The sequence below is a fragment of the Paroedura picta genome, chromosome 3, assembly GCF_049243985.1.
Source record: "Paroedura picta isolate Pp20150507F chromosome 3, Ppicta_v3.0, whole genome shotgun sequence".
In the NCBI taxonomy this organism is placed as follows: domain Eukaryota; kingdom Metazoa; phylum Chordata; class Lepidosauria; order Squamata; family Gekkonidae; genus Paroedura; species Paroedura picta.
In genome coordinates this window covers 169763125-169786570 of record NC_135371.1, presented here as the reverse complement: position 1 = coordinate 169786570, position 23446 = coordinate 169763125, and the positions used below count along the sequence as shown (strand labels likewise).

Here is a 23446-nt window from a genome sequence, read left to right as displayed (position 1 = left end):
ACACAAGCTTACACCTTGAATAAAACTTTGTTGGTCTTAAAAGTGCTTCTGGACTCGAACTACCCTATATACTCGCATATAAGACTAGGTTTTCAGCATCTTTTTTCACACTGAAAAGGCCCTCCTCGCTTTATATGCGGGTATATATGGTAATTGAAATAAAAGCCTGCTCCAGCCAGTCAGCTGTTGCATTGCCTTTTGCAAATGTGTACTGCAAGCTGAGAGCCTCTTGTGGCGCAGAGTGGTAAGGCAGCTGTCTGAAAGCTCTGCCCATGAGGTTGGGAGTTCAATCCCAGCAGCCGGTCAAGGTTGACTCAGCCTTCCATCCTTCCGAGGTCGGTGAAATGAGTACCCAGCTTGCTGGGGGGTAAACGGTAATGACTGGGGAAGGCACTGGCAAACCACCCCGTATTGAGTCTGCCATGAAAACGTTAGAGGGCGTCACCCCAAGGGTCAGACATGACTTGGTGCTTGCACAGGGGAGACCTTTACTGCAAGCTGAGCTTACTCTGGCAGCTTGAAGGACATCAACGTTTTGACTATGATTTTTTCCCTTTTGCCTTTAATGGCAAAAGGAATGGCAATGCGGATGGGAGAGCCTGTGATGATGGGGCATTTCCCACCCTCGGCTTATATGTGGGTCAATAAACTGGCCCGGATTTTTTGGTAAAATTAGGTGCCTCGGCTTATATGCGGGTCGGCTTATATGCGAGTATATACTGTAGATCCCCTGGATATTCTGTTCAGGCCACCCTCTCTTCATAACAACCAGAATGACGGTTTCTGAGACTTCAACTAGCTTTTTGTTCATGCGGTTTCCCTGTAACGCTAAAGCCATAACAGAAACTTGCTTTTTGGGGAAATGAAACCTGTCATGTTCAGCACGTGGAATTCTGCAGAACAAATGCACAGAGGAGTCAAGCAGAGGTAGAGGGACATGGGCTTCTTGCTAAAAGCCACAGAAAACATCTAAATGGGCCCCGATTCATTTTCCTTGGTGCAAACGCTTTGGGCATCTGGTCAACCAGGAAAAGATTTTGGAATGCCAAGTATCTTAGCCAGCGTTTTTTAAATGTTAAATTTTTACATAGTGCCTTTCTATGCATGCACGTGAAACCTTGTACCCCAAAATTAAACTTTGTTGGTTTTAAAGGTGCTTCTGGACTCAAAGTTTGTTCTGATGCTTCAGGCCAAAATGGCTACCCACTAGAATCTCTTTTTTATTTTTGGTGGTAAGTGTTAAATCTGTGGCATGGTTCATTATGTTTGCAGAACCATGGTTTTAAGTCCTTTGTTGATATTCATGGTTGATAAAAAGCACTGCAGATGTAGCATTAATTGCTCTTGGCTCTAGAAGTGAGAGAGGGGGGAAATGTATATTTGAGAGGACAGGGGGAGGGAAAGAAGAGAGGAATGCAAAATCAGCAAAGGTAGACCCCCAACTCTTTGCCATGTTCAGAAGAGTCAGTGACGTTACTCCTTGCTGCATTATTTATAATAATACACTTCAACAGTCAAAGGAAACTATATCCATCAACGTTCGCTCAGGCCTGTTTGTTTTTCTAGAACTAGACATTCTGGTCCAGCTTTGGAAAGCAGGTGGGGCTGGAAAATTAACTCGTATTTTCAGAGCTAGCACAGAAATTGCACATAGAACTATGCTACAACGCCATGCCATTCAGAACTCCCTGGCCCTTATGTAAGGGCATATCCTCTACATCAGTGGTCCCCAACCTTTTTCAGGCTGGGGACCGGCGTCAGAATGGAGGGTGATTGCACGGCTGCGCATGGCACGGCCGAAAACACGCATGTGCAAAAGTGCCACGATTGCGCGTTTTCGGTTGCGCATGCGCGATGCACGTGCGCCGCCCTGCTTCCCTCTCCCCCCCCCTCCCACAGTAAGAAGCTTGCCGGGCCGCAAGCTTGCAGCCTGGTAAGTTTCTTACGGGGGGGGCAGGGAGAGGGAGCCGCGGCCCAGGGCCAGGGCCTTTGGGCCGCGGCCCGGTGGTTGGGGACATGACCTAGGGTGTTAATTGGCTAAGATGAATTTTATTTCCCAACCAACGTTTTCTCTTTTAGTGAGTCATACACTGATTTATGCCAGTTTTACAATGTTTAAAGTCACTCCGTGATGCTCTCGGAGCACAGCCCCTTCGCAATGGCGACGTGCTCTGCAGGGAAAAGTGAAGCAAGGCTTGCGCCAACATTGGGGTCAAACCAAGGTCGGGATGGCCCTGCAAAAGCCAAGACAGATCTCCTACAGATTTCCTCGTTGTCTAATCCAGAGTACCGGATTAGGTTCAAGGTCTTGACCTTCAAGGCCATTCACGGTCTAGGCTCAGCGTATCTGAGGGACCACCTCTATGAATATGTCTCCTACTCAGCCGGTTCCAACAGGTAGGTGGCCACTGGACCACAAGAGGAGCACCTTTACTCAACCAGGCCAGGGCCTTTTCAGTCCTGGCCCTTTTCTGGTGGAATGAACTCCCAGAGGAGATACCGGCCCTGTCGAAACTTACCCAGTTCTGCAGAGCGTGCAAGACGGAGCTCTTCCACCATGTATTTGGTTGAGGCCAGGCTACCAGCAAAATCTATGAACCACACCCCCACACACCTCAACACTCTCCCTTGCAAGAACTTTCTGTGTTCCGCAGGGCCTGTAAGATGGAGCTCTTCCGCCAGATATTTGGTTGAAGTCAGGGCATGGGAGATCAGACAGCCCCTCTAGATTAGACCATCTGTAGTGGAGTCGGCATCCATAAGTTGCCCAAGAAGCACAGGGATCTAAATTGTCAGATGAGTGGGAGGGGAGAGTCCTTCTGCCGGGATACTTGTTTTAATGGGGGATTAAGGATTTTTTATGTATTTTTGTGGGGTATTTTTATGTAACTTACCACAAGACAGCTTGTCCGATATATGTATACCCTGGTATGTGGAAGAAGCTGCTAGTAAGGGCACAGGAACAATGTTTTGATAATGCTTTGATGGCTTATGTTATTTTAACATGATGTACACTGCCCCGAGAGCCTCTTGTGGCACAGAGTGGTAAGGCAGCAGACATGCAGTCTGAAGCTCTGACCATGAAGCTGGGAGTTCGATCCCAACAGCCAGCTCAAGGTTAACTCAGCCTTCCCTCCTTCCAAGGTGGGTAAAATGAGTACCCAGCTTGCTGCTGGGGGGTAAACAGTAATGACTGGGGAAGGCACTGGCAAACCACCCCGTATTGAGTCTGCCATGAAAACGCCAGAGGGCATCACCCCAAGGGTCAGACATGACCCGGTGCTTGCACAGGGGATACCTTTACCTTTACCTTACACTGCCCTGAGACGGCTGGGCCAAGAGGGGCGGTCCTATCAGTCTAATTATAAAGACATAAATAAATCTGCCAGCCAGACCCAGAGGCCACATTCCATCATGAGCTGTGGGCTCTCCGTTGAAGCCGCGGGCTGGCTGCAAAATGGAAAGTCCATCAGCTCAGTATCAGAGCTCACTCCGATGCTGCTAACATTGCCACAAACATGCTTGACTGTCAAATTCTCCCCATTCTCCAGTGGCAATCTCACGTGAGCCGATCACTCAGTGGGCTTGGCTTGTGCCAAACGGCTGCAGATGCCTCCTGAACCAGTTTGCGTTTGCCTCTTTCAACTGTGGCGAGAAAATTAGGACGGCACCGAGCACGGAACTAAAAACAGGAGACAGCGGGAAGATGGATTTTGATTCCACTGTGATGGCTCTGAGATTGGCGCAGAGTTCAAAATATGGGATCCCCCTGATGATTTGTATGCAAAAACACAGAAGGGTGTCGGCCGAATGGAAATGAATTCCCCCCAAATTGTTTCTTGTTTGGATCCCCCCCAAACTGCTCAGGTGCAGAGGTGCAGAAACTGATCAGCAGTCATAGAGAACTTCTTTGACGAACACGAAAGAGTAGGGCTTTATCGATGCCTGACTTCAGTGATCCAGTTCTCTACTTAAACAACTGGCTGCGGAAGAGAGCACTTTGCAGCAATTGGGCACGGCTGGATGAGAATAGACATGCCAGTTGCACTGCAAAGTTACTAAGGATTGCAGTGAAGAAGAAGTAGATGTGAATTTCCTAAATTCTGCAGGGGGTTGGACTAGATGACCCTGGAGGTCCCTTCCAACTCTATGATTCTATTCTAGAAGAAGAAGAAGAAGTATTTCAAGTCTTCAAGTATTTAAATTATTCTATGATTCTAAGAAGAACTGTTTTTTTAAACCCACTTTTCACTACCCAAACGAGTCTCAAAGCAACTTACAATAGCCTTCCCTTCCTCTCCCTGCAACAGACACCCTGTGAGGGAGGCAAGGGGGAGAGAGTTCTGACAGGGACTGCTCTGTGAGAACAGCTCTAACAGGACTGTGAGAGCTCTGACAGGGACTGCTCTGTGAGAACAGCTCTAACAAGACTGTGACTAGCCCACAGTCACCCAGCTGGCTGCACATGGAGGAGTGGGGAATCAAGCCTGGCTCTCTAGATGGAATGGGAAGGCGACTGTAAGCCGCTTTGAGCCTCTTTCGGGTAGGGGAAAGCGACATATAAGAACCAACTCTTCTTCTTCTTCTAGATTACAGGCTGCCACTCTTAAAAAAATACACCGCTCTCTGAAACGCCCTGCCAATCCCTCGTGAACACCCAGGCAAATGACAGAACTGTTGAGGATCTGTTCTCTGCTTGTCATTAACAAACAGGCCGTGGAGCCAAATAGGTGAGTGTTTTGAGCGTAATACATAACTGGAAGGTTTTGTTTGGCCGGGGGGGGGGGGGGTCACAGAACCGGCAAGCCTGTTCCCCCGTTGGTCTCCCCATCCCATGTGGAGCCCTTGAAGACCAGCTCTGCTGTGATTCCTTTGTAGCTCTGTGGGGTATTCTGCTAAACTATAGCCCTCGCAGACCATAATAAGTAGCTGAAGAAAGGCTGGGCTGTTCATCTCTGTACACACACGCCAAGTTGCTACGAGGGAGGCACCGAGAAGCTACCGGGGGGGATATTCTTAGAGTGTGAGGAAGGCGTAGTGAGCTGCATTCTGGGAATGAATCCAGAGGCCAGACACATAATGAGAAAGTTTGTATATCGGGGTCAACCAATTTAGCAGCTTAGCCGATTCCTGCAGCTCACATCTCTCCTTGCCAAACAAAAATGAGTATTCAAAGTTCCCAAAGGTAGACTGACCAGAGCCGGTGTAGGGCGGTGGTTAAAGTGTTGGGCTAAGATTGGAGAAACTCAGGTTTGAATCCCAATCATAGAATCACAGAGTTGGAAGGGACCTCCTGGGTCATCTAGTCCAACCCCCTGCACTGTGCAGGACACTCACAACCCTATCGCTCATCCACCGTCACCTGCCACCCCCTTAAGCCTTCAAAGAATCAGCCATGGAAGCACGCTGCATGACTTCGGGCCCGTCAAATGTTCTCAGCGTCTCCTACCTCACAGGGTTGTTGTGATGATAAAATGGAGGCAAGGAGAAGGGTCTGACCCGCTTTGGGACCCTGTTGAGGAGATATAAAGGCAGGACATAAACTAAGGAAATACGGAAATAAGTCCTGGAACTTAATTGATTTTTTTCAGGTTTCCAAAATTCATTTCTTTCCTGAGGAAGAATTCTGCAGAATTTGAAAACGTGTCCCACCTTCAAACCGGGGGCAATACAACACCGTCTCACCCCTGTTTTGTGAACAGGGCCCAAAACAAATAGACAGGGGGAAAGTGCAAGGAACCCCATGATAGAAAGCTAGCAGGAACAGTCAGGGATCACGACGGTACCACAAGCGAGTGATGGAGAAGTACGGAAAATTCATTCGGATTCAGTCCGCATTGGCCTTCTCCCGTGGCGGCTTGCTCTGTGGGTCCACCCCAAGGACACCCTCAGAACTTCACCCCGACACTCTTGTAACACTCGCCAGCCGCCCACGTCACTTTCTTCCAGCTGAGTAATCCAAAACTTCCCACCGAACCCTTCCTTGAAGGCGGCCGCTGTCACCCTCGCTCTCCCGTCTCTGGAGCTGGATTCAGGAGGCGAGGCGTGCCGCACCCGGGGCACGGCCGGCTCTCTGCTGGAAACCACAGGCTGCCTCCGTCCCGCCCCTTTGGCAGTCAGGACAGGAAAAGCAGGGGGAGAGAAGGGGGAAGCCGGCTGAGCTTTAAATACCGGCCAGATGGGGCTGGGAGCCGCAGCCTGAACTGGCAGGAGACTCCGAAAGCGCCACAAAGGACAGCAAAGGTGAGCAAAACAAGCTGGTTTCTCCTTTCGCTGAGAACTAGGCCCCGTTCAGACCCCCCCAACAGGCAGTTTTCCAGCCGGAACAACCGCTGAGATGTCAGACGGGGACGTTCCGATCGGGCCTTCCGTCTTTTCTCAGTCCTGGTCCTGCTGCTCCTCTTCTTTCGCGTCCTTTTCTAGGCAGTTGTGGACATTCTTGTTAGGCCAGGTTTTCCGGGTGGATTCCTTCCTTCAGCATCCTTCCCTGCTGTGGCATTCCCCTTTTGAGCCGACACCCCTGCGGAGTCTGTGCATGAACAGGAGCATCGGATGGCATCCCATCGAGAACGAGGGCATTCCCACTTGTCATTCAGCCTTCACTGGTTGCCCTTTCAAAGGACCTGAGCGCAAAGATCTTTTTCCCCCGGCCCAGATGGAAAAGTCGCTGCTCCTCTCCATCCCTGCTAAAACCATCAAGGGGTTCCTTAGTTCAGGGTCTCCCAGGGTTGCCGGCGTTGGATCAGTAGATTTCTAGAGATCTGGGAACGGGGTTGTGGCTTGAGGAGGACGGGGCTTGGGAGAGTACAACGCCACACAGCCCACCCTCGAAAATAGTCCTTTCATGCAGCAGGACTGATCACCTGCCTTTGTAGCGTTGGGGGAAGGCCAGGCCGCAGCTGGAGGTTGGAAACCCTACAAATGACCCAGGAACCCCCAAACCCTGAAATAACGTTCTCTTTCTGCCCTCTAGGACGCCACTGGGACTTGTCTTCTCGCCTCCTCGTAAGCAAATGGAATCGACTAAGATGTATGGGCTCCTGGCAGCCAGCTTCCTCCTCCTCTCTCTGCTGGGGGACCCCGCCGCAGCCTGCTCCTGTGCCCCCAGGCACCCCCAGACCGCATTCTGCAATGCCGACGTTGGTGAGTTTTTGCCAGAGGGGCCTTCTTGCAGCACGGCCAGTTTATCCAAGAAGCATATTTGTTTGTTTGTTTATTCTGCAATTTATATCTTGCCACTCCCCGAAGGCTCACGGCGGGTTACAGAGTCAGATAAGAATCCAAAAAAAACCCTTAAAACCCCTGACATTAAACCATAAAATGCAACAATATCAAACTATCCAATAATACGCAGCACGTGCCACGGGCCCCACACTTCTAGGGGGCCTGTGCAGTGCCCTTCCCCTCCATGGATCGGGGCCATAACTTCTCTCCTCCCTCCTTTCCCCTCTTTAGGGACACTCGGAATGAAACCTCTTTTTACTGTGATGGGCCCCTTCTGCCCCCAGTCTGGCTGTCCCTGCCACAATTGTGCTTTGTTACGGCCCTGCGAATCCTTAAACTGGCTCTGGTGTTACAGGTCCCACGAATCCTTAAACCACTCCTGTCCGGCAGTTTCTGTCTCGCAGAGGTGGCAGAGGGATTGCTGCTTTCTCGTGAAAAGGAAAGGCATTGATTCTTTCAGTTTTTAGCCGGGATTCAAGCACTGGGTGGGGAGAAACGGTCTCTCCAAAATGGGAGCTGGCGTTTCTTTGCACGCCTCCGTTTTTCAGGATTGCTGAAACCGATTCACGTTCCATTCATCCAGCCGAACTAGTTTTATGTCATCTTAAGGCCATGTTAAGAAGTGCAGGGGGTGGTTGTTTCTTGCAAACGGTTTGGACTGCTTCCTGGCGTTGAGTGCATAGGAATGACAGAATCCGTGGTTACAGCTCTTTCTGCATGGGATATTTGGTGTGGTTTTGGGACTGATGGGTTTTTCCTTGCATTACCGTTCTCTCGTGGCTTTTCCCTGGCCATTCAGAGGCCTTTCCAAAAACTGCCTTACTGTGATATTTCTGGAAAGACTGCAACAAAGCCAGGGTGGCTTCCATGTGGATGGAAAAATGAATTTTTCCCATCAATCGCATCTTGGCACTGTTTCCGTGCCCCAATCTCCCACAGTGGCCAATGCTAGCTCTTCTTACTGTTCTGCCAATGGGCTTTCTGTTCTTTCTTGCAAAAGAATCAGAGTCCAGTAGCAACTTTAAGACCAACAAAGATTTATTCAGGGCGTGAGCTTTCAAGTGCAAGCGCTCTTCGTCAGACGAAGGGCTTGCACTCGAAAGCTCGCGCCCTGAATAAATCTTTGTTGGTCTTAAAGGTGCTACTGGACCCTGATTCTATTGTGCAACTTCAGAGCAACACGGCTACCCCATTTGAATCTTTCTTGCAAAAGGCAATTGATGAATCGCTGTAGCTTTTCACACTATGGCAATTTATCACTTACTGATCTTGTCTCCTGGGGGGAGGAAGGCTGCCTCAGGGGTCTGGCCCTGGGGCAAGGGAAATGCAGAGAAGGATGACTAGCACTGAGCTAGAACCAGCAGCTGCTGTGGCAAGAAAGGAACATCTCTGCAAAGGAATGACTTCTATCAGCATGCCTCTAGCCTACGGGAGAGAGATCAAGATGGGTGGCCGTGTGTCTGCCCGTAGTAGTAGAAAAGAGCAAGAGTCCTTAAAGATTAAACGTACTTTCACACGTGCTGAACATCCGGAAGAAGTTCCTGACAGTTAGAGCGGTTCCTCGGTGGAACAGGCTTCCTCGGGAGGTGGTGGGTTCTCAATCTTAGGGAATCTTTAAACAGAGGCTGGATCACCATCTAACGGAGAGGCTGGTTCTGTGAAGGCTCAAGGGGGTGGCAGGGGGCAGTGGATGAGCGAGAGGGTTGTGAGTGTCCTGCATAGTGCAGGGGGTTGGACTAGATGACCCACGAGCCCCCTTCCAACTCTATGATTCTATGATTCCATGAATAATGCACACTCAATCAACTTTTGATGCATTTTAGCTATGATTTGCAAGTGAATCTTGCTGTTTCACACAGTAAAATCCAGCTGCAAAGTGAACTGGAAACAGATCCAAAGTGTCTTAACACAATTTGTGGCAGGCTATGAGCTTTTGGGAATCATTGCTCACTTCTTCTTGCCTATGGATTGAGCACAGTCAAATCCTTTTTCTTAGCAGGGCTCCTGGGCCTTCCACGGCTTCCTGCCCCGCATAAATTAATCAGGCAAATCTTTTCTCATAATTCCATGTCTGCTGACTGAAATTTCTGCCAGTGGAAAGCAGGGGAGGAATGCCAGAGGGGGGGGGGGAAGGCAACACTAATGGAAATCTGATCATGCTTCGGAGTATGGAGGTTATCCTCAAAAGCATTTCCATCCCATGCGGTTCAGTTAGAGAGCTTTGAAAATATGTTGAATCCCGCACCAGCCATCATTTCAGTATGTTGTACTGCCTCCTGGTGGCAAGGTGCCCCTAAATTTCTTTAATCCCAGAACAAAAATAGCACCTTTAAGACCAACATAGATTTATTCAAGCCGTGAGCTTTTCAGTGTCTGCACTCTTCCTCAGACAGTCTGAGGAAGAGGGCTTGCACTCGAAAGCTCACACTTTGAATAAATCTTTGTTGGTCTTAAAGGAGCTACTGGACTCTATTTTTGTTGTGCTACTTCTGGAGGCCTCACTTCAAGAAGGACGTAGATAAAATTGAAAGGGTACAGAGGAGAGCGACGAGGATGATCTGGGGCCAAGGGACCAAGCCCTATGAAGATAGGTTGAGGGACCTGGGAATGTTCAGCCTGGAGAAAAGGAGTTTGAGAGGGGACATCATAGCCCTCTTTAAGTATTTGAAAGGTTGTCACTTGGAGGAGGGCAGGATGCTGTTTTTGTTGGCTGCAGAGGAGAGGACACGCAGTAATGGGTTTAAACTTCAAGTACAATGATATAGGCTAGATATCAGGAAAAAAATTTCACAGTCAGAGTAGTTCAGCAGTGGAATAGGCTGCCTAAGGAGGTGGTGAGCTCCCCCTCACTGGCAGTCTTCAAGCAAAGGTTGGATACACACTTTTCTTGGATGCTTTAGGATGCTTAGGGCTGATCCTGCGTAGAGCAGGGGGTTGGACTAGATGGCCTGTATGGCCCCTTCCAACTCTATGATTCTATGATTCTATGATTTCAGACCAACACGGCTACCCCATTTGAATTTAATCTCACAATTCGAGATACCTATTGACAGGTGAAGAATTTAGCAATTTAATCTAATGATTTCCAAGAAGTTTCTTCAGGGCACACTGAGTGTGACTCTGATGTCAACTAGACCAGGGGTAGTCAACCTGTGGTCCTCCAGTTGTTCATGGACTACAATTCCCATGAGCCCTTGCCAGCAAATGCGGAACTAAGCAACCCTGCATTCTCCATGCTTCTTTGCTTTGATTTGCACAATGCAGTGATATATTTCCTTTAAAATTGATATGTGCTGTCACAGATATCTCAGTTGTATTTTATGTTTCTTTATCAAAAAATTTGTGTGTGTGTCGGGGGGGGGGGGTCTGTCGCTGACCTGAAGGAGGAGGGACAGGCTTTATGTGTAGCTAGGGTAGAGGAATAGGATCCTGGAAAATATTGAGCTCTTCTTTAATAAGGCCTGCCCATAGTGAAAGGAAGCTTCTATGTGATTCCTCCCCAATTTTTAGGCTTTCATTGCAATGATGGGGTTATTTTTTAAGTTAAGCTTTCATTGTCTGAACCACACTTTCTCAACCAGAGTTTCGTGAAACCCTGGGGTTTCTTGATGACCTTGAGAGGGTTTCCCGAATGGGTGGGCGCTAATTAATTTTTAATGTTCTTTTTTAATGTTAAGCATTGATCAGGTGATATGACCCTATATGGTCATGTTGACCCGCCCTGCCCTCCCAAAATGGCCAATGATGGAGGGGCAGGAAGGGGAGGGTCCCCGGGTGGGCATGGAAACAGTTCTGCTTCCCAACCCTATTCTTCATGATTGCTCCACTTCTGGGGCTTCTCAAAGCCTGAAGAATATTTTAGGGGTTTCTCAACTGTAAGAAAGTTGAGAAACGCTGGACTTTAATAAATCAGCAAATTGGAATATAGCATTATGTGGTTAAGTTATGCATATTCTTTTGAGCTGAACCCTGTACAAAAACCTCCTCCGATATAAGAGATTTTTGTGGGCAGAGTGTGATTTCTCCCCCTCCCATCTGGAAGTCTTCCATGGGAAGGGGAAGTCTGTGAAAACAGGGACAAATTCACAAAGGCATCACCTCATCTTTGCTGGAGCCCTGGCAAAAACGAAAGAGATGTTTCTTTGCATGTTTGCTCTCTTCCAGTCCTGTATTAGTTGGTTCACACGCACTAACGCATCACTGGATTTCTCCAAACTCTTTTACCCCAGACTCGAGAATTTGGGAATTAATATGCACGGACTAGGGATGGAAATTCAGAGTGCCCTTTTGCATTGGTGGTGATATAAAGCCTCCATATCAGTTCCCAACTACCATCTTTAGGATGCTTTAGGATGCTTAGGGCTGATCCTGCGTTGAGCAGGGGGTTGGACTAGATAGCCTGTGTGGCCCCTTCCAACTCTATGATTCTATGATTCTATGATTCTCTCTCAATCTTCTCCACCTGCTGCATTGGGGAGGATGACAAGGAGGGTCTGCAAAGAGAATGCCATTTCTGCATTTCCTCTTCAGTGCCCTGAGCTGGGAAAGGAACAAAGGACACGAATTCAATTCCCATAATGAACATAATGGATGACAAATCAAAGTCAGAGTCCAGTGGCACCTTTAAGGCCAACAAAGATTTATTCAAGGCATGAGCTTTCGAGTGCAAGCATTTTTCCTCACACATGCATTCGAAAGCTCATGCCTTGAATAAATCTTTGTTGGTCTTAAAGGTGCCAGTGGACTCTGATTTTGTTTTGTTGTGCTGCTTCGGACCAACACGGCTACCCACTTGAACATGGATGGTCACAGACTCACTGTTGATGATAGGCTGCAATTCCTGCCTCTTGTAGCAACCCAGAAAAGAGTAACCACATCCTACTTGTTTCTCTCACAACTGTCCTGCAGCCATGCAGATTACAAGATCAGCTGGCCCAAATGACTTAAATCAAAGGAGGGTTCATTTAGCAGTGTGACTTTATCACTGAGGGCCCAGCAAGAAATAGAGTATTTCTGTAGTAGAATCTGGGAAGGACAGTCACAAGATTGAAATCAAAAGCTACAAAAGAGCAAAATCAGGACAGGTAGCGCACCTGTAGTCAGAGGAATCCGCATGATCGTCCCTTTTTAACTGAAATCTGTGCCAAAGTCAATTGTGGAATCCTGTAGAAATGGTAATAGAATAATGTGATGCTCGATATCTTATTGCAGTGATCAAGGGGAAATTTGTGGGCGTCTCCAAGCAGCCTCTGAACATCTCCATCGGAGAGCCCGTGTGGTGGGTGCGCTATGAGTTCAAAACCACAAAGGTAAGCACTTTGCCCTGCTGGGACAACCCTTCCTGCATGTAATTTGCTACAGATACTTTCAGTGGAGCAAAACGTAGAGATTACACCTCACCCACAACGGTCCTGCTAGAATCACTGCATGGGCACATGAAGCATTGTAATCTACCACATCATCCAAAACTCCTTTCTCATTTTCCATGGATACGATCTTTGCTTTGCATGAACTCTTTAGAAACTCCTCCCACGTTCTCTACCACTCTCTTCTTTTGTCATATATTTTATCCCGCCCCCCCCCCCCCCACATATGCTACTTAATTAAACAGTGCTATTTTTTCTTTACATAAAGGTAAAGGTATCCCCTGTGCAAGCACCGGGCCATGTCTGACCCTTGGGGTGACGCCCTCTAGCGTTTTCATGGCAGACTCAATACGGGGTGGTTTGCCAGTGCCTTCCCCAATCATTACCGTTTACCCACCAGCAAGCTGGGGACTCATTTTACCGACCTCGGAAGGATGGAAGGCTGAGTCGACCTTGAGCCGGCTGCTGGGATTGAACTCCCAGCCTCATGGGCAGAGCTTCAGACTGCATGTCTGCTGCCTTACCACTCTGCACCACAAGAGGCTTTACATACCCACACCTTTAAAATGAGAGAAGCATTTACAGCTGTGCTGCCTATAAGGGATAACATTTCAAGTGTCATGTGAACGAGGGATGAGAAGGGAAGGGGAGTGATCATTTTGAAAGAACTGGAAATGTTTAAACATTGCTGGAATTTGATGCTCTCCAATATTAATGTGTGTACAGCTATGCTTTCCTCTCCTTATCTCTACTGGCCCTTTATCTTCTTTTTTAGAGATTGTGTTGACGGACCAAACATAAACCATTTCATGCAGTATTTCAAAAATGTTTCCGTATGGATACAAGAAGGCACAGAAATCAACTTCTTGTTTCTATTTCTATTATTAATAACACAGTTGCATAAGTAACAATTTTAACAAGCTTCCCCAAAGAAGGGACCTGTGCCAAATAAACACAGAGGCCCCCATTGTAGTGGCTGTGGGCGGCATGGTGGCCATCAACCCTTTTCCTGGCTCCACGTACGCGTGGGGCCAGATGTGGCTTTTACCCAGTAAGACTGATGGGCCATTGGAGGGTTGATTGGCCATGCAGGCTTTTTGAAACACTGCTTTGGCAGGGGCTACCACCACAGCACAAAAATCTTCACTTGGATGGTAATCGATGGCAGCCATTTTGTGGCTGGCTCCGCCTCCTCGTGCATCCATTTTATGGCTGCCCCCACCCTCCTGTGCTGGAATTCCAACGGTGCCACTGGCTGGAAAAGGTCAGGCATTCCTGCAGTAGAACAAACCGGTGGTGAACAAAAAAATGATCTCTCCTGAAAATACAAAGGCCTGAACTGATCCTCTGATTCAGGGGTAGTCAACCTATGGGCCTCCAGATGTCCATGAACTACAATTCCCACGAGCCCCTGCCAGCAATTGCTGGCAGGGGCTCATGGGAATTGTAGTCCATGGACATCTGGAGGACCACAGGTTGATTACCCCTGCTCTGATTCTCTTGGACTCATGCATTATAGGGAATTTGCTGCCACCTGGTGGTGACAGAACTCCTGATGGTGTGTGTGGGGGGGTTCTTGTTTCCATTGGATGACTACTTGCAGGCAAGCAGAGGAAGAATATCTGAGAGCCAACTGATTGGTCAACTTGCAAGAGCTCAACCCAGATCCATTTCGTTTGGTACATGGCAGAAGTGGGCTGGTTGGGAAGACTCCTTCCAGCCTGCAGCGTTCAACGTTCGCCAACCAGCTCTGCTACCTGCTCCAACAGGCAGGAGGAACAGGAATGAGAAAGAATTTCATCCTGTTTCCACCTGGATAAATGTTTAAATTTTGAATGCTTCCGCTGCATCCATTTTTCGTATCTTGTTTATCTTCCAAAGTATCATCCGAGGTGGATCTCAAATATTCCTGTTTTTAAGATACGTGGAGTTTCTGGCTTTTTCAGCAAGTTTAAAATAACACCGCAGTCTGTATTCTTCCTTTTTTTTGTTATTTGGGCTGCTCTCCTAAGCAAATTTACTAGAGAGTAAAATCCCATTGAAATCCTCGGGATTGACTGCTGCGTAGACTGGCTCAAGATTACGTCTTGGGTACAGCTTGAGGCTTCATAGCTCCCTGTCTTGGTTACCTTCAAAGCTATTCTCCAGTGCCTTTGGAAATATATTGAGGCTATTGCAGTTTGAAGGATAACAATTTCTTGAACAAGCTAAAGAAAGAACTGAGACGGGAACTCAGATCTCCCAACGGTGCATCCTTCAAGAAATGACCAAAAGCTCTTGTCTAAGTCAGAACCCACAACGTGAAACCGGCACCTTTCCTGGTCACTAAAGTTCATTCTCTTCCCTCTTACAGGTGTATAAGGGCCCCGAAGAGATGCAAGATGTTCGCTTCCTCAACACCCCTGCCATGGAGAGTGTCTGTGGATATGAACACAAGGCTCCTCTGAAGGGAGAAGACTATGTCGTTGCAGGTAAGGAATCTCCATTGCTCATAGTGGGTACTTCCGACAATACAAATGTGTACCTCTTTTTGGCTCTGTTCCTAAGCAAAAGAGGCATTGTAAGGTACCCAAAGTGGTGGGCCATGTGAAGACTGGTTTATGGCGTTCGGTGAGGCAACAGTATTTGGTGCATGCTCATAGGATGCTTTAGGATGCTTAGGGCTGATCCTGCGTTGAGCAGGGGGTTGGACTAGATGGCCTGTATGGCCCCTTCCAACTCTATGGTTCTATGATTCTATGATAGGGTACCAAGCATCACTTAGAACTCCAGGTATCAGTGGGGCATATACAGAGCCCCTGTTTTACCCAGCATGAGAGCTTTGTAGTTGAACCAAGGGGATGAAATTAATTCAAAAGAAATTCCGTCTCAACATCCGGAAGAAGTTCCTGACAGATAGAGCGGTTCCTCAGTGGAACAGGCTTCCTTGGGAGGTGGTGTGTTCTCCATCTTTGGAGATCTTTAAACAGAGGCTGGAGAGCCATCTGACAGAGAGGCGGATTCTGTGAAGGCTCAAGGGGGTGGCAGGTGACAGTGGATGCGCGATAGGGTTGTGAGTGTCCTGCATAGTGCAGGGGGTTGGACTAGATGACCCAGGAGGTCCCTTCCAACTCTACGATTCTATTATTCTATGACCTATACGTAAATGAGCTGTTCCTTTATTAGCATCCAAATCTGCCTTTTCTTCCCACAACAAGCAATGCGAGCTTACAGTCCATTCTTTTAAAAAGCTCAAGAAACGCTCTGCCAGGCATCACTGGTACGATCTCACCACGATTCTGGAACTCTTCTAGCAGAACACTTCACTGGTCCTGCCACAACTGGCAATAAACAGACTGATAAAAACATCAGGTGGGGGGCTCTGGTAAAAGGCAACCAACCATCAATGAGCAGCACGCCTTGCATCTATAAAAGGGGGAGGAGAGGAAGGCGTTAACACAGCGGTCCCCAACCTTTCTCAGGTCAGGGACCGCCTCCGGAGTGAGGGAAGAGCCGACGGCCCGGGTGCTGCGAAAACGCGCACGCGCAATTGCCGCACATGCGTGTTTTCGCCACCAGGTGGCGCTAACACGCATGTGTGGCAACTGTGTGTGAGCGTTTTCGCCACTAGGGGGCACTAACGCGCATGCGCGGCAACAGCGTGCATGCGCGTTTGCGTCACCGCCATGCCAGCAGCTGCGTCTGCCTCTTCCCTTCCTTCTTGCTGCCGGCGGGGGAAGGCAGGCGTGGCTGGCGGCGGCCCGGTACCGTGGCCTTTGCGGCCCGCCACCGGGGGTTGATGACCCCTGCGTTAAGAGACCCTTCGGCTTTTGCTGCTTGGCCGCCCTGGCATGCCGGGCTCAGCCTCCTCAACAGCAGCTGAACTTTCCACTTCCTCTTGTCTCTCACAGGAATGCTGGAAGGTGACGACGTGATGATTACCTCTTGCTCCTTCATCCAGCCGTGGGCCCAGCTGTCTCCTGCGCAGAGGCGAGGCCTGAGCCTGAAATACAGCAAGGGCTGCAACTGCACGGTGAGGAGCTGCCACCAAGTGGCGCTGGCAGCAGGGTTTAGGGATCAAGCGGCAGGATTCAGGCCTGGCAGCAGGGTTTGGTTTAGGCCTGGCAGCAGGGTTTAGGGATCGAGCGAAGGACACATTCGCCATGGGCTGGAAAACAGAAGAGGCATCCACTAAAAGAAAGAACAACACTGCCCTTAGATAGCTCAGTCGTTGGGACGAGTACAACTGCTATGGCAGATAATGAGCTGAGGAAAAGAACAGGGATAGAAGGGTGAAGTCAGGTGGAAGCGATAGTTGCCTATTCCATGCTAGAAAGAGACTGGGCAGGGAAAATGTCTTCCAGGGAGGCCCATTAAGAGAGAATGGTGCCACCAGGAGGAAGGCCCTAATTCTTAAGGGGTCACATTTTGAATGAGGGTTGCCAGCTCCGGGTTGGGAAGAACCTGGGGACTTTGGGGTTGGAGCCTGCAGAGAATGGGGATTGGGAAGGGGAAGGCCCCCAAGCCATGAAGCCCACCTTCCATGTTCTCCAGGGGAATTGGTCTCTGTTGCCTGGAGATGAGCTGTCACTCCGGGGTGTTCCCCAAGTCCCACCTGGAGGTTGGCATCCCTATTTTGAATGGAGGAGGGAGTGAAGGGGATATCAAAACAGGCTCCATGATTTTCTGCCGTGTGAGCCCGGACACTGCAAAGGCTGTTTTAACACCCTCCCCCTGGATGTGCACAGTCATAGAGCTGTTGTCAAGACTCAGTCCTCATGCCTTGAGCTGCACATGGCCATTTCCATCTTTCTTGGAGCAAGGAGGTGCCACTTTCAGCCTGGAGAAAAGGAGATTGAGAGGGGACATGATAGCCCTCTTTAAGTATTTGAAAGGTTGTCATTTGGAGGAGGGCAGGATGCTCTTCCCATTGGCTGCGGAGGAAAGGATTTAAATGGGTTTAAACTACAAGTACAACGATATAGGCTAGATATCAGGGGAAAAAATTTCACAGTCAGAGTAGTTCAGCAGTGGAATAAGCTGCCTAAGGAGGTGGTGAGCTCCCCCTCACTGGCAGTCTTCAAGCAAAGGTTGGAGACACACTTTTCTTGGATGCTTTAGGATGCTTAGGGCTGATCCTGCGTTGAGCAGGGGGTTGGACTGGATGGCCTCTGTGGGCCCTTCCAACTCTATGATTCTATGATTCTATGATTCGCTTGAACATTGCTTCTGAACCTGGTGGGAGCAGTGCACAGGTCCCTTGGCCTGAACTTCTAGGACTCAAGTTGGCTAAGGTGAATAGGGAGGGAGGTGGGTATCCAAACAGAGGATTGTGGGAGGCAGAAAGAAAAACCTTTGGGGGCAGAATGAAAAGGAAGAAGAAGAGCTGGGCTTTTTGTACCTTGCTTTTTGGAGGAGTCTCCGAGTGGCTTACGATCGCCTTCCCTTCCTCTCCCCACAACAGGCACCCTGTGAGGGAGGTGAGGCTGAGAGAGCTCTGAGAGAACTATTTGTTCCAAAGTCACTCAGCTGGCTGCAGGTGGAGGAGGAGTGGGGAAGCAAACCAGGGCCCATTCTGCACACATTGGATAATGCACTTATCCAGTGTGCTTTTGCGGCTGGATTTTCTTGTGCAGAACTGGAAAATCTACTTCTAAAGTGCATTGAAAGTGCATTATTTCACATGTGCAGAATGGGCCCTGTTCTTCCAGTTTAGAGGCAGCTGCCCCTAACCACACTGCACCAAGCTGGCTCTTAGCTTGAGCCCTGTAGCTGCCAGTTGCTTCTCGTTAGATAAACAGCGTGGAAGGGAAGGGGCTGCACAGAACAGCTGCTAACAGCTTCCTTGCCTTGTCCTCACACCCCGCTTGTTCTCTCACCCACAGATAATGGCCTGCACCTCCATGCCCTGCACACTCACCTCCGACTCCCAGTGCCTGTGGACAGACGGGATCATGACTAGGATATGGGACGGCTCCCAGGCCAAACGCTTGGCTTGCTTGCCTCGCTCTGACTCTTTGTGTGCCTGGCAATCCCTCAGCCCCCAAGGGCAAACGGCCCCAAAGCAGTAACGCCTCCAAGGACTCCGACGGGGCTGGGGTCCTCCCGATGTATATGGCTCGCCTATCCTGCTTTCTGGGTCACGGTTTTTAAATAAACAACTTACAGACCATCTAGTGTACACCCGCTTGTTTTTCCTTACGCAAAGGTCATGCTGGATCCAGGGCAACGACCTCCGATGCAGAATGCAATTTCTGCAAATCTAGGAAGTCCAACCATTAGTTCCATGTGGGAAAAGAAGCTGAATTAATTAATTTTTGACGAAAAGTTAGGACAGAATTAGAGGCTTGGGAGTGCCAACAGCCCAGGAGACATTCACTGTCATCCAGCGTCTCTTCCTTACCCTGACTGTTATCCTGGCCTTCTTCTCCACATGGCTGCACCCCCCAATGCAAGGATTCCGTGCTTTGCATTTACTGAAACTTCAAATGTAGAAGGTTCCAGATGAGAATTTTCTGCTTGTACTTTCCTACCATCACTTAGCTATTTTCCCTGATTTTTTTTCCCCACTTCTGCACCACTGGAAGGCTGTTTTGAGAGCCTTTCTTTTTAAAGGGAGGGGCTTGTTGTAGCACTATAACAGTTGTTGCGTTTGGTTCTGTTTTTAAGCTCTTAAAAAAGCCCTCCAGTGGCTTAGAATCATTATTATTTATTCTCAGCAAAGCAGCTCGCAGTGGTTCACAATATTCAATACAAATCAATACATTAAAACCATTAAAATTCCCCATTAAAACCCCATAAACAGTGACTCAGTCACAATGATGGCGATTGAATAAAACTATTCCCACACAGGCTGGATGGGCAGAAGGGAGCAGAAGGGATAATTGGGGATAGGGTGGAACAATCTGGGGAACCAGGCTAGTCTAATACTGGAGTCCCCCCCCCCAGGAAAGGGGCCTGATCTTAGCCCCCCAGGCCACCACCTAGCCTGAGACAAACGCCTGGTGGAAGAGCTCCGTTTTTCAGGCCCTGCGGCTTGAAAGGAAAAATGACATCTGCTAGGGCAGTGGTTCTCAACCTTCCTAATGCCGCGACCCTTTAATACAGTTCCTCAAGTGGAGGTGACCCCCAACCACACAATTACGCAAGGGCTCTTTCACAGAAATTAAACCGAAATTGACCCATGGCATGAAGATCCATTGTTATAATACTCTTGATGGGATGGCTATTTTCAAAAATATCTCTGCTTATATTGTGGAGCAGCAGTTGTAAGCCACTTGTCCACTCCTTTTGACCTGAGTCAGTGTGTCATCGATATTAACTTTTAAAAGTTATGTGATTTCAAAGGACAAATTCCCTACTTTATAATGAGCACCATGAGGCAATGATGTCAAACGTGGCTGTACATGTTTATGAAGAATCAGTGATGGAGCCATGGACCTCCCAAATGAGTCAGCCCTTGTTCCTACCTGGATGGGAAATCACCAATGAATCGGGAGGTTGTTACGCAGAGGCAGGTGGCAGCAAACCACCTCTGAACATCTCTTGCCTTGACAATTCCACTGGGTCACCTGATGCTACTTCCCACCTTGATCTCAATCTGTATTTCTCCAAAGGGTCCTACTTGCAGCCCTTTCCTATGCAGCTTCTTTGACTTCACTCGGTTGATGTTGTTGTTATTGTTAGGTGTGAAGTCATGTCCAACCCATCGTGACCCCATGGACAGTGTGGAAGGGAAGGGGCTCTTCTCATGAGAGCAAGGAACTTAGTTGGTTTGAGCTAGAGATCCACAGCTGACAACACCCTGGCCTCAGCCATATGCCTGGCGGAAGAGCTCCGTCTTGGTCCAGCTCTGGGTTCCCCCATCCATGCTTCTCCCTCGGCTAATCTCCCCTCGTTGCTCCCTACGATCGCACTTTCTGAATTCCGTTCTTTTGTAACCTAGAATAATAGAATCATAGAGTTGGAAGGGGCCATACAGGCCATCTAGTCCAACCCCCTGCTCAACGCAGGATCAGCCCTAAGAATCCTTGTTGTTGTTGTTCGGTGCGAGGTCGTGTCCGACCCATCGCGACCCCATGATCCTCCAGGCCTTCCTGTCCTCTACCATTCCCCGGAGTCCACTTAAGCTCGTACCGACTGCTTCAGTGACTCCATCCAGCCACCTCATTCTCTGTCGTCCTCTTCTTCTTTTGCCCTCAATTGCTCCCAGCATTAGGCTCTTCTCCAAGGAGTTCTTCCTTCTCATTAGGTGGCCAAAGTACTTGAGTTTCATCTTCGGGATCTGGCCTCCTAAGGAGCAGGCAGGGCTGATCTCCTCTAGGTCTGACCGGTTTGTTCACCTCGCAGACCAATAGTTGAACTGCTGCTTAGATACTGAAAAAGGCATCATTGATCTCCATGGGAAATAGTGTCACAAAAGCATTGGTTCTCAACCTTACCTCCTCCGCGACCCCAACTCGGCGGCGGCTGCGACATTGGCAGCAGCATGCATGCGCGTGGCGCATGCGTGCGTGGGTGGTGTACATGTGGGTGGGAGCACGTTCATGCGCACAAACATTGAGGCAGCATGGAGGCGGCCATTGCCATGGCTCTGCTGCATCCACGTGTCGCCCGCCACGACCTGGTGACTCCAAATGGGGCCGCGACCTCAAGGTTGAGAACCACTGGGCTAACGGGATACAATGTTCAAGAGTTTACGTAATACTTACTCAAAACGGAGCATGATGCTCCGTTTACAGCCATTTGTAAATTATGCGTATACAAACCATAAGGAAAGAAGCGAGTTGTGCTTGGCAGGAACACAGTTTGCTGACGTTAGTAGGTTTTGAACAATCATAGTAAATCGTTAGTGAATGTTAAGGAAGACATAACATAAAATGGACACAGTTTGTGATATAAGATAAATGAAGCGAAAGCAGAACATGTTTCACAATTAAAAGCTTATGGAACGTTACAAAGGTTACAACAACCTTGTGGAACATAAATATCGAGAAGTCAGATCGGCATTTTAGGGAAATATGTGGAGGGAGGAGTGTTCATCTAAAAGTCTAATAGGTTTGGGGATAATTTACACAGTTGTTTCAATAAAAATGAAGTAGAACACGGTAACTCTGTTGGAAAATATATGGGGTGTGTCAAAACCCTAAAGGCCAAACCTAAGATCCTTGTGCCATTGCATTACCAGTACCAGCAAGATGCTGGTGTCACTACTTAGGATCCGGGGCCCTGCTCCCACCCCTTGATGTGGCACCAAAACAATGTAATTGCATGCAGTGAACTTGCTAACATCCATCATTCATGGCCTGTCCTTTCTTCTCAGCTCTGAGGCCACAGTAAGCATTTCACTAAGGGGAGCATCACAAACAGGTGGCTGAAGGCAAAGCAGGAAGAACAGAAGCATTGCTGAGCTCATGGCAGGCCACTGTGCGCAGGTATGGCCTGGTGCCCCGGCCTTCGTGGCCTAGGCTAGTCTGTTCCTGCCGTAACTCTGGTTAATACTTAGACGAGAGATCACCAAGAAACTTTGGGGTTGCCACACAGAGACAAGTCAAAGGCAAACCACCTCTGACCACCTCTTGCCTTGAAAATTGTACAGCAGACTTTACAGAAGAAGAAGAGCTGGTTCTTATATGCCGCTTTTCTCTACCTGAAGGAGTCTCAAAGTGGCTTCCAATTGCCTTCCCTTTCCTCTCCCCACAACAGACACCCTGTGAGGGAGGTGAGGCTGAGAGAGCCTTGATATTACCGAAGAAGAAGAAGAGTTGGTTCTTATATGCTGCTTTTCCCTACCCGAAAGAGTCTCAAAGTGGCTTACAATCGCCTTCCCTTTCCTCTCCCTACAACAGACACCCTGTGAGGGAGGTGAGGCTGAGAGAGCCCTGATATTAGTGAAGAAGAAGAGCTGGTTCTTATATGCCGCTTTTCTCTACACAAAAGAGGCTCAAAGCAGCTTACAGAACGCACGACTAAGGAGTTCTTGGGTTGGATCCAACAAGCTAATTTGGCTCACTCTCACTGAATTATCTTCCTCCTTACGGCCCCTGTCCTGGATGGCTTTTGTCTCTTTCTTTTTATTTCTTGCTCTTATTTTTCTATTTGTACCCTGCCCTTCCCGGCAATGCTGGTTCAGGGCAGCTTCCAACATGGTTATCTAAAACATAATACATAAAATTCAATTAAAAATCACCATAAAAACAATCATGCCAACCATGTACGTAAGCATCTCAGTTCTCAGAGGGAGGATATCTGTATAGAGGAAACCCAGATGATGTTAACCAGGCCGTCCAGATGAAGAAGAAGAGTTGGTCCTTATATGCCGCTTTTCTCTACCCAAAGGAGTCTCAAAGCGGCTTATGGTCGCCTTCCCTTTCCTCTCCCCACAACAGACACCCTGTGAGGTGGGTGAGGCTGAAAGAGCCCTGAGAATACTGGAGAAGAAGAGTTGGTTCTTATATGCCGCTTTTCTCTACTCGAAGGAGGCTCAAAGCGGCTTACAGTTGCCTTCCTATTCCTCTCCCCACAACAGACACCCTGTGAGGTGGGTGAGGCTGAGAGAGCCCTGAAATCACTGCTCGGTCAGAACAGTTTTATCAGTGCCGTGACGAGCCCAAGGTCACCCAGCTGGCTGCATGTGGGGGAGCGCAGAATCGAACCTAGCATGCCAGATTAGAAGTCCGCATTCCTAACCACTACAGCAAACTGACCACCATTTCAACCTGTATTTCTGCCAAGGATCCTGAAGATGTTTGAAAACTGAAGGAATTGAATTAAACAAATGTTCATAGGAAATATTCTGGTGAAAGGGGTCTCGGAAGGCAGAAGATTCAGAGATACCTGTGTTGACTGACAACTCTTGAGAGAGCTGGCGGCCTTGG

General features: G+C 48.7%; 2 protein-coding genes across 3 annotated transcripts in view; one reads left to right on the top strand and one right to left on the bottom strand.

Moving 5' to 3' along the window:
• SYN1 (synapsin I) overlaps positions 1 to 23446 on the bottom strand; it is a 239048-nt gene that overhangs the window by 45052 nt on the left and 170550 nt on the right. The window lies entirely within an intron of this gene.
• On the top strand, positions 6085 to 18741 carry LOC143833519 (metalloproteinase inhibitor 1-like). The gene is made up of 6 exons (XM_077329428.1): positions 6085 to 6243; positions 6974 to 7143; positions 12436 to 12533; positions 14944 to 15061; positions 16481 to 16602; positions 18455 to 18741. The coding sequence occupies exons 2-6, from the start codon at positions 7014 to 7016 to the stop codon at positions 18638 to 18640; spliced, it is 654 nt and encodes a 217-aa protein (XP_077185543.1). The 5' UTR covers positions 6085 to 6243; positions 6974 to 7013; the 3' UTR covers positions 18641 to 18741.